The sequence below is a fragment of the Mus pahari genome, chromosome 4 (assembly GCF_900095145.1).
Source record: "Mus pahari chromosome 4, PAHARI_EIJ_v1.1, whole genome shotgun sequence".
Taxonomy (NCBI): domain Eukaryota; kingdom Metazoa; phylum Chordata; class Mammalia; order Rodentia; family Muridae; genus Mus; species Mus pahari.
In genome coordinates this window covers 97,536,614-97,547,308 of record NC_034593.1, presented here as the reverse complement: position 1 = coordinate 97,547,308, position 10,695 = coordinate 97,536,614, and the positions used below count along the sequence as shown (strand labels likewise).

The 10,695-nt window shown below is 51.9% G+C and overlaps 1 protein-coding gene across 1 annotated transcript in view; it reads right to left on the bottom strand.

Moving 5' to 3' along the window:
- Eps8l3 (EPS8 like 3) overlaps positions 1 to 9,414 on the bottom strand; it is a 13,104-nt gene extending 3,690 nt beyond the window's left edge. Inside the window, exons 1-12 of the mRNA XM_021196391.1 lie at positions 9,284 to 9,414; positions 7,250 to 7,304; positions 7,046 to 7,110; positions 5,393 to 5,551; positions 4,978 to 5,127; positions 3,919 to 3,974; positions 3,351 to 3,508; positions 3,142 to 3,260; positions 2,858 to 2,978; positions 2,715 to 2,776; positions 2,431 to 2,505; positions 1,949 to 2,097 (exon numbers count right to left, since the gene is read on the bottom strand). Of these exons, the coding sequence (XP_021052050.1) occupies positions 1,949 to 2,097; positions 2,431 to 2,505; positions 2,715 to 2,776; positions 2,858 to 2,978; positions 3,142 to 3,260; positions 3,351 to 3,508; positions 3,919 to 3,974; positions 4,978 to 5,127; positions 5,393 to 5,551; positions 7,046 to 7,110; positions 7,250 to 7,280 (1,145 nt within the window). The 5' untranslated portion in view covers positions 7,281 to 7,304; positions 9,284 to 9,414. The remainder of the gene's footprint in view (positions 1 to 1,948; positions 2,098 to 2,430; positions 2,506 to 2,714; positions 2,777 to 2,857; positions 2,979 to 3,141; positions 3,261 to 3,350; positions 3,509 to 3,918; positions 3,975 to 4,977; positions 5,128 to 5,392; positions 5,552 to 7,045; positions 7,111 to 7,249; positions 7,305 to 9,283) is intronic.
- Between the last annotated feature and the right edge of the window lie 1,281 nt (positions 9,415 to 10,695).

Here is a 10,695-nt window from a genome sequence, read left to right as displayed (position 1 = left end):
CAGTGACACACGTGCACATAGATACAGTGATACACATGTGCACATAGATGCAGTGACATACATGTGCACACATACAGAAATCCCATAAAACCACAAAACTGGAAAGCATAATATATACACAAAGGACTTGTAAGGAAGAGGAGGAGAAAGAGGAAGAGGGAGAAGAGGAGGAGAAAAAAGAGGAGGAGGAGGAGGAGGAGGAGGAGGAAGAGGAGGAGGAGGAGGGGAAGCAGAAGCACCAGCAGCAGCTGCCACCTACAAAGCATTATGTGACAAAAGACAAAAAAATCTTTCAAAAACACTATTCACTTGGTTCTGTGCTGGCCATCTACTGTTGGGCCCAGCCTTCGTAGTAGTTTGTGCACCCAGTGAGACTGTTGGAGAAAACTAACTCTTCATTTGTGAGCAGTTATCAATTGGATAGCTTTCAGGTTCCAGATAGAGGCTCAAGCCCACTTCTCTCAGCACTGGGACTCCAGCTGGCCCAGACCTGGGCAGGCTCTGTGCCCCACTGAGACAGGGTCCACTGAGTTGTCCAAGCTTTACTTGAACTCACTCTGTGGCCTTGAACTTGCGATCCTCCTGCCTTAGCCTCCGGGATAGCTGGAAGTACAGGCCTGTTTAGTGTTTTCCTAACCTGTTGGTGATGATCCAGCAGCTCTCTTTCCGGAACACTAAACAGCACAAAGAACTTCATTGTGGAAGACACATCCCTGTGAGGCTGCTCTGGCTGATGCCAGGATGGGGCTGGTACCTGGCTTTCATTATCCCTTGCACATGACTCAGGACTTTGACATGTCTGGACACCACACTTCCTGCCTGAGAATGCTTATTCACCTCTGGAAATCCCTGCCTCACTGGGGCAGCTGAGAAATTTACCTCTACATTTACTATAGCCACTCACTTTAGGGTACATGGCTCCTATATATCTGTTTATTACTACATTGTACTTCCTGGCTGGGGCAACCAGAGGTTGTCTTTCTACCACGATGGCTGAGTCATTGGTACTGGCAAATACATGTTTATTTAGTAGGAGTGAACCCTTCTTCATTGGTGCCTTCTTTGTGTCCCATAATATGCTCAGGTCTTCTGTTGACCAGGTAATGGCCTCTTTTAAGCTATGGTCCTAACCATCACTTTACCAAGCCTCCTGGGAATGTGATCGTATGTTGTGCCTGTACTGTCTTACCTCTGATGACAACCTCTACCACAGCCGTACTGAAGCTAGACCATTGGGAATGCTGATAATCAGGCTGGAGATGGTCTGTGGTTCAGTGGTAGAGAGCTTGCCTACCATGCTCAAGGCCCCAGGGGTGGGATGATCTTGTAACTCGAGATTGCTAAGCCCAGTGGCTGGTGTGTTCCTTATCTTTCTGGATAATTACACCGTTTGGTGCTACGTATAACTTTGTGTCATTTATCTAAAAACTAAAACACTGAAATGAATTTGACAGAAACTCAGTTCTTCTAGGGACTTTTACATGTCTTCTATTTTCTGTATTTCTGTCATGTTGAGCTGTTCACTTCTAGTTATTTAAAAAAAAGGGGGGGCCTTTAAGAGCATATTTGACTTAATGGATTAGTCATCAAAATTTTGCCACTTTATAAATACTGGAACTGTTTTGTTTCCTCACTGGTATTGTTAAAATTATATCCACCAAACAAGTTTTCCAGTGTTGCAAATATGTGCACGTGTGACTGAGACCAAGTTTTCACCATGTCCTGGTGAGAGTGAGCGTGCACCTTAGTAGAAGGTTGGCCTTGCTGGCTTTTGTCTCCTGAGGAAACATGTTTCTTCACTGGGTATAGGCAGTGTTCAGTGAAAAGTTGGCCACTCCCGCTGGAGTCCCCCACATTTTCTGGATGTGGTTCTGGTTTGTGATAGTGTCACACTGGGCTACGCATCATGTCCTGCTTTGGGTCTTCCATTACCCTTGACTTCACTTACCAGCTGGTGGTCCAGGCTGTGCCTAGTGACTTCCAGAGTGTGTCCTCGGGCGGGCTTAGACAGGACTGCAGCAGGTCTATTGCTTTGGGGGTGAGGAGGGGGGAAATCACCTTGGCTGGAAGGCCAGCCTCAGGGCACTGAGATAGGATCTGGAGGAGTCGGAAATAGAAGCGATCAGTAGTCTTAGAAGGGAATAGGAAAGGTCCAAGGGTCCCCCAGCTCTGTTTCCTCACTTCCTGCCTGTCCCCCACTTCCTCCATGACCTGGCATCCTCGACTCTATTGCCAACCTATCGGGTCTGTTGGGGGTTTTGTCTTGAGCGGCATCCTATATCGAAGGTGCTTGTTGAGTAAACAGCAGGTTCCACAGCTCCCTCTGCCCTGCTGCTCCCCCGGCCTCTGCCCCTTCCCCTGCTGCCCCTTCCCCTGCTGCCCCTGGTCTCCAGCTTGCTCCCTTTGCCACCCTGTCGGCCCTCCACTCACAAATTTCAGGGTTTGGAATATGAGGCCCACGAACTCAGGGGCTGTCGTTTCCTGCAACCGCAAAGCCAGCTTCCCCTGAAGACACAGGACAGTGCTGGTTACCATCCTTCACCACCTTCACCAGAATCCTAGCACCCCATAAGTGTTCTGCGCCTTGGCCTAGAGCCTGGTACCCTTTAAAAGTCCCAAGAGAGAAGCTGGAGAAGGGAAAGGCTTGGGTAGCTGACGTCAGAGAGAAGGGGGAGTTGGGGGTGAAGGTCACAGAACTGACCAGAGCTACTAACCAAGAGGTTGAAGCTAAACTTGATCTTCTGGAAGCAGTCAATGTACTCTGCTTGTGTTACCCCTGTGGGAGAAGGAGTAAAGGTGGGGTCTAGGCCTCCCCCCATGCTGACCCTGCATCTCTCCCCTAACCTGAAGCACTTACCCTTTTTAGACTTTTTCTTTTTTCTCCCAAGTTTTGTCTTCTTATGACTGTCTCTTGCCTGGATCTCCCTCAGCTTTCCAGCAAACATCTCAATGTCTCTTAGGACATGGTTCAGCACCTCCTAGATCCCCAACAACCCATGGCCTTGAGTAGACGGTAATAAGAACCCCGAAGCTCCCAACCCTGGTCCTGCTACAATCCCACCATATGCCCCAGCCTTAGTCCCCAGCTCTGCTCTGTCTACCTTAGGAGTCTGGAAGCCTCAGCAAGCCTCCTTCAGTTACCTCATCCCTCTCTGGGTCCTCTGGAGAGGGAGCTCGCCTCGGAGGAGGAGGCAGAGTGAAGCCATTGGGTTCTCGGGCACTTGGGTAGTGTGTCAGGGACCTTGAGGATGGCGAGATGCCTGTGGTGGGTGGGGAGGAACCATGAGCCTAGAGCTTCTTTGACTTGATCCAAGCCTCCATCCAATACCTGCCTTCAGACACAAACTTACTGCGTTCTGAGGTCATATTGTGTGGCTGTTCTGGAGGAAACCTGTGCTCTGGAGAGAACCTGTGCTCCAGAGGGGGTGCCTGTTGTATAGGGAGTGGCCTTTCCAGAGGAGGCCCCTTCCATCTGTCCTGGCTTGGATGATGGACTCCAAATTGAGGTCTGTTGAGGGCATAGTGATATAACTTTGATAACATCAAGAGAGAGAGAGAGAGAGAGAGAGAGAGAGGTAGAAACCTATGCCCATACTTCTGCCCCATGGACCTATGGACCTCACCATCTTTCTCCAAGAACCCAGATCTATCTCTGTAGCCTCCACTTGAGCCTCCCTGACTCCATCACGTTTCATCTGCCCAGTCCCTGGGCTTTCCTGGGTTCTATAACGGCCTCTGGAGATAGTATACAATACACCCGACACTTTCCCCATACCCTTCATTGGTCTGAGCCTTTATTAGTTCTAGGCATGTGCTTGTTGGATCTCAGGATCGTGGGTTCTCCTAATGTGTAGCCAGGATGTGACCCTTAAGCATGAGCTAGGAGACCCTATATGTCACAGGGCAGAAGCAGCCTACCTTTCTTCTAGCTCTTCTTCCAGGGCCTTCTGCAGGCTTGTCTTCAGCTGCTCTGCCTGGGGGAAGCAGCAGGTATTATGTGTGTGTGTGTGTGATGATCACTGCGGGGGGCCGCGATAGGCAGCTTATTTTGGTTGAATGAGCCTTGCTCCGGCGACCCAGTAGAAATCTCAACAAGGGACAGAACATGGAGCCACATTCCCAGAGACACCTCTCTGCCTGACACCACAGAGCCCCCAACTCCATAATTCTGTGACTATCAGTCATGTAGACAATGTTCCAAGCTCCTGGCATTCTGTCTAGACTCCGCCCTCACAGTTACCAGACTATAGCCAGGTGTGCTCCTTCCCACAGTTATCTGATAGCCCAGCCCACGATAAGAGGGGCTGCTTGGCCCCTCCTTGCTCTTTTTAAGCTCTCACCTTTCTTACTCTCTAGCCCTCCTTCTCTCTCTCCCTTCCCCCCCTCTCCACGTGTCCATGGCTGGCCTCTCTCTCTCTTTCTACCTTCTCTCTTTCTCCCTGCCTTTCTACAACAGAGCTCTAAAACCATAGACTGTCTCTGCTCATCAAGGCCTGCCGTGCTTGAACGATGGGATAGGCTTCCCCCTAACGATCCGCATCTAAACTCCTCCAGCCTTCCTGCACTCCAGCCATGGACAGGACCAAGGACTCTCGCCCTCGTGGGAACCATCCAGCGGCCCCTTCTCCCCCTGACCTCTCCTCCCTTCGGCCCCAGGGTTGACCGAACCGCCCCCAGGTCCCCCAATTGTTCTTAGTTCTTCCTAGGTATCCAATGTGGGACACCCAAGACTGAGAACCTGGTACCTAAGGCTGCCCCTTGTCCACCACCCTCCAAGCTGGGGTCCAGTGGCTTCCCACAGCCAGACACCCACCCGGGGATGCATGGAAAATGTGCGGCAGTCCTCCTGCGTCCATCTGCCCAGAGCGCCAGAACTCTGGCAGGACACGGGTTTTCTCGCACTTCCTTCGTTCCTCCATACCCAGTGCCCAACAGATCACCAAACTCTACCGCTGGCCACCATATCCAGCCACTCACCCCCACTTCCTGGCATTGGAACAGCAAAGTGCTGATGCCTGGCAAGCCGGACTCCTGCACAGTGACAGATAAGATGGAGTTGTAGGAGCAGGTGTTCAGGGCTACATCTATGGCTTTGATGTTGTCCAGGCGGTAAGAATCCAGTTCCTCCTAAGGCAGATGGAAAGGCCAAGAGTGAGGTCACTGAGAGCCACTGAGACCCTGAAGGGGTCATCCCTGTCTGCAGTGTGATAGTAGAGTTTCTATCCTGATTCTTAGGCTTCTGTCCCCACTTCCAGCCTTGCCTCTACCTGGTTTGATATGTGTATTGGGTGTGGAGAGGTACTGAGAGGAAGGTGGAGAGTCTAATCTTTGCTCTTTAGCATCCTGGGTTAGCTAGGGCCGGCCCATGACCGGGTGTACGGAGAAGGCTGACCTTAGTCTCAATGTCCAGCAGATGGAGCCAGCCATCTCTGACCTGCAGGAACAGGTCTTGGCTCCACACCCGGCCCTGGGCGTCCATCTCCTGAAGCTTCTGTAGAGCATCCTTTGGCTCCCGGACTCTCTGTGTCCCCAGCTTACATGTCATCAGATGCTAAGGGGAGAGGGAAGAGACGGGTCTTGGAGGTCTGGAGAGAGAATCCCAGATGGTTAGCAGGTGGGGAAAAGGCATCGAGGGAGGAAGGTGTGTCCTTGGTCCCCCCTGTGGGGAGGTCATGTTTCTCAATACAGCAAGAGCCTATAGAAGCTGGGTTCTCGAAGAGGCTTCCAGGTCAAGAGCTGAGGCGATACAGGGTGCATTCCAGGACCATGGTGCAGTCAGTAATTGGTGTGGGTTCCAATCATCCAACAAAATAATCCATGTTCCTCTGTGTGGGCTGTAGGACCTTCCTCGGTCCCTTTGCTGCACTTAGGACCTACTGTCTCCAGGTCAGTGACCTCACTTGCCTGACCCCTGCCCTTTTCCATACCTGTTGCCCATACCCAGATATCATTCCAGCTCTGCCAGCCCAGTGCCCCAGGGATCTCAGGAAGATCAAGCATCCTCTTTCTGACTCTTGAACAGAGAGAGCTGGGGCACTCTCAGGTCCCCCCCAAGTCCTGCCTTCTGCTGGACCCATTGTTTGGCAGCTTTCCCCTCAGCCACCCTCCAAATGTCTTCCCACAGCCAAATGTTGGCTTCTTGAATCATCCTCCAATTGCACCAGGCTCCTGTTGGAGACAATCAGTTTAACTCCTGCCCCTGAACTGTCAATCTTCACTCCTGGCCAGCTTCCGCCTGTGGCCACACTGCCCCTAACTCAGCAGAGCCCAATAGCCTGTTGTCCTGAGCATGTCTCCTCTTGCTCTTGCCTGATGGCTCTCAATGAAGCCAATTCCCAGCTTCACTCTACAGAGAAGCTGAACAGTGGCTTCTTCGGAGCCCCTTCTCCACTGCACTGTGAGTTTCCTGTTCGTCTCTTAACACCCAAGGCTACTGGGGTGGGGGTGGGTTCTGTCCACCTCCGACCCTCCCCCATGTACTGTGGCCCCTACCATGTCCTAGTTGAACACGTTCTTCTGACCACTTCCTTGTAATTTTAAAACCAATTAAAATGACCAGATCTCCAAGTACCAGCTGTCCACTTGGGTGGGGCCAAAGACTCCATTCCAGTAGCTCGACCTTGTCTGGTAGTGCAGGATGGCTCTCCCCTCTGTGACACTGGCCCTTATACCTGCAGCCCTCATATGTTTTTTTCCTAGCTGCTCTGTGCAGTCCTGAACCAAGTGCAGGAGGTGGGTTGGAAACCAAGGGAGATCAAAAGGATAGCTTTCTGTGGCTCTTGACTATTTACTCTGTCACTTCCATCTAGGGACCCAGCACTGGTCCCACAACCTCTAACTGGGTCTGCTGTGCCCACCCTGGAACTATCCTATACTCCCCTTGGCTTGGCAGACATTTAGGCCTCAAGATAGGAGAGTCTGACTCCACAGAGTTCGGTCAGGTTGAGCTGTCATGTCAGAGTCAGACATCTATTTTGGGAAGGCAAGTGGACACACAGGAACCCTAGCTTTATTCAGAAACTGCCTGGGCCCCAGAGCTACTCACCTCCACCCTATGCTGCAAGAGGGTAGGTTCTGAGGCCAGACTCTGGGAATATTCCTTCCGGTGCACTGTGGGTACAAAATCAAGGGCAGGGGCCAGCAGAAGGGAGGTGAGGCTTGGACAATGGCAGGGACAGTGGAGAAGACAGGGTTTGGAGAGCTCGGCCCAGAGTGGGGCTGAGCAGGGCAGGGAAGGCAGGTAGCTTACAGTAGATGGCTCTGCTGCTGGGCCGGGACATGGCGACACTGCTGAGGGCAGCTTCCTAGAATCACAATGAACCAGAGACAGTCATCAGACTAAGGAAGAGGAGGACTACAAGGCCTAGCGGCTGTTGCTCTGACATGGTGACTCTGTGACCAGAACCAAAGCCCTTGACTCCAGGGGACCTATCTAGAGCCATCTGATGTCCTGCCCAAGAGGTCCTCATCTTGTTAGGTTTGGAGGCCATGGACCAGCAGAGGAAGGGCCTTCCTGGGGGCAGGGGGCACTACATGAATGGCTTCCCATATTTGAATCTGGGCTCAGATGTGAAAGATACCACCCTATGCTTCTGTTGGGAGAGCAGAGACCTCAGCTGCAGCAGCAAGCTTCTTGTTTTAATTCTGCAAATAGGGAGGACGCTCCCAGCTAATGACCCTGCCTGGTAGAATGTATTTGAGTGTGGTGTGTGTGTGTGTGTGTGTGTGTGTGTGTGTGTGTGTGTGTCTGTGAGACAGAGAGAAAGAGAGACTGTGTGTGAGACTTTGTATGTATGTGTATGTGCGAGAGAGAGACTTGGTGTGTGCGAGTGTGTGTCTCTATATGTTAGACAGATTTAGAGATAGATAGAAGGCAAACGGACATTTATATGGAGTGAGGGGCGCTCTGTGGAACTTGCTCAGGACCTACACTCATCTGACCTCTGACTACCACTCCTGCCTCTTTTCCTCCTGGTGTTCCCAGATTTTCTCCCAGAGACTGTCCCCACCTGAACCCTAAATGCAGCTCCCAGCCAACTGTCTAGTAAAGCGGTCTTTAACCACCACCTGCCCAGAGTGTTCCCGGGTGCCACTTTCAGCATTGCCCAATCCTCCCTGACAATGGCAGTGGTCACCGCTGCCCTGACAGCACTCCAAGCCCACTGCCAAGCCTCTCCTGACCCTACCTCTCAAATCTTCACCACCATCCACCCACTGGTACTTCTCCAGCACCAAGTGGTGAGTGCAGTTTTAAGGGGTTTCCCTCAGTGACCCAGCTAGTACTCAAAATAACCCCAGAGCCATTCAGAGAGGACAACAGGCCTAGAGTCACACTGATTGTTTAATTGGGAAATGAACCAGAACTCTGTGGCTTACAAATGTGCCCCTGTCACTGGGTGGTAGGTCATGGGGGGCAGGGGAAGGCTACAACACACATCTTTTGAAATGGAGTGGAGTTAAACGTCAAGCATTTGTATGTGCTGGGTGTGTGTGTCAAGAGAATGTGTTATTCGTGTGCCCTTACCATGATTTTGTGCGTCTTCATGCATCGATCTGTTTGGCGCACTAGGGTTCTTTGTAACCCTGGAATATCCTGACCAAAGTGTAAGGAACCACCCACACCCATTTATTGGGACTGTTATGAAAATAACAGAGAGGGATAAGGTGACTCACAGATGGAAAAATTATTCTCCAAGTGAGCATCATGGGAATAGAGGAGGCGGCTAATCTCTGTTCCCTGTTGGGGAGAACCCCTTTCCCAGATAAGAGCAAGGAGTGCTGGAAGCCTGACCCTTCCCTCTGCCTTCCCTCACCTCCCTAGGCTGTGGCGTTCAATTCCTGCATCTAAATGGTAGAAAAAAGAGCCCTTTTCTGATCAGCCCTGTCCTAGTCTTTCACATCAGGATGGTCCCTGTAAGTCACCAGGTATTCCTGTAGGCTGGTAGAGATAATTCAACAGCTACTACTAGAGACACTACACCCCAGGGCTGGGGTGCTGTTTGACCTGCCTGGGTCCTTTTAGTGTCAGGCATTGGCCTTTGTTCTTCCTTGTGTAGGTGTATAGAGCAAGGAAGGGGTATTTACAAGGCTGACCTCGGGGGGAAGCCTTCTAGAACTCCCTGCCTTTTCTGGTCTCCAGCAGGTGTCTAAGATCCTGAGGTTAATCCTTGCTCATGAATCTAAGAAGACACTGCAAGATGCCCCAACCCTAGGAAGCCACTGGGGTGTCCATGTTGGCCCCAGGATCACCAATCCTTGCTATTCGCTGGAAATGGGCTCTTACCTGGTTGCCAGTGCCGCCTGGTGTCTGATCCCCCAAGGAGGCTGATGCTTGAGTCAGTGGTCCACTGCTATTGGAGGGAGCTCTGTTTGGCTTCTCTGCCAGTGTCTCAGGCAGAGACCTACTGGTGATCAGGTGGCCTGAGAGCCAGGAAGCAGGCTTTGAGGAAGCCACACCTGTGGTCTTTGGACTCTAGAGGGTGGGGAGGCCTTTCAGGCCACCAACCACACAGCACGGTAGTGGACCTAAGGAAGTGTCTGTGCTGACAGGTGCCAGAGCTCTACCAGAGACCCCTGCTCCCCAGCTTCTTCCTTGTTGGCCTCTGGCCTCAGGTGTGGCCCCTCATCTCCCTACCTTTTACATGTCTCCTCCGGGGGCCCCTGGGTTAGCGTCAGGCACTGGGGCCACAAACAAGAAAAGGCACATGTGGTCTCCTGAGCCTAGTTTCCGAGTTAGGGACAGGCCACTGATGGACCATAGGCTCAAGAAAAGCTTTGGGTTGGAATTGTCCTGCATCCATGGGCGTGGGATTGTGTGTGCCCAAGTCTTGCCCGTGAATAGGACATGGCCTGCCAGAGAAGTTGGGGTAGGCCCAGGGTCACTTGGGTATGACAAAGAGGACTCTTTCATCCTGGTCATGTCCACCTGTCCCCTCTCCCCTCCTACTTAGTAGGAGCTCTGCCCTCTGATCCCACTTGTTCTTTACTCTTTCTTCCTCCCCTCCCCCCCCCCGTGCCCCATGCCCCCAGGCCCTAATAGATGCCTTCAAACTAAGGCCTCCATTGGCTATTCAGGAACCTGCCTAGTTCCTGCAAGTTGCTTTGTTTATAAACCTCCTGTGGTACCTGGAGCAGGCCGGACTTCTTACCTTCTGGAAATGTCCAGCTGGATGTAGGAGCCCAGACATAGACAGCAAAGGAATTAAGGCAGAAGTAGAAGGAAGCAGGGAGGGGCAGAGAGAAGACTCCCACAGATCATATAACTGCAGCCTGCAGTCAGGACTCGGTCCTTGGTTTCCTCAGGACTGATGGAAAGGTGATGTGCTGCTTCCCACCGGTCATCCAGCGTTGTCCTCATGGCCTAGAGTCCAGGGCTTGGACCTAGGAGGGACTTCTCCCAACCGAATTGTTGTGAGCCCCCAGGAAGTTCCTTTGGACAGCCAATTTCTGGGGCCTAGAGGTCAAACTGCCTGTTGGGTCAGCACCTTGCCACCATCCTGCGTGAACTAGCCCTCTAGACCTCCCTGGGCCTTCTGTTGGTTTGTACCACTTTCAGGTTTGAACAGCCTTAATTTGTTTATTTATTCTTTAATATTGCCTTTGCAGACACAAGCCTCATCAAGGCCAGTCATATTCCATTCTCAGGCTTGTCTTGGGTGACCAACCAAGGACCTAAATCTTCCCAGCTCAGACCGG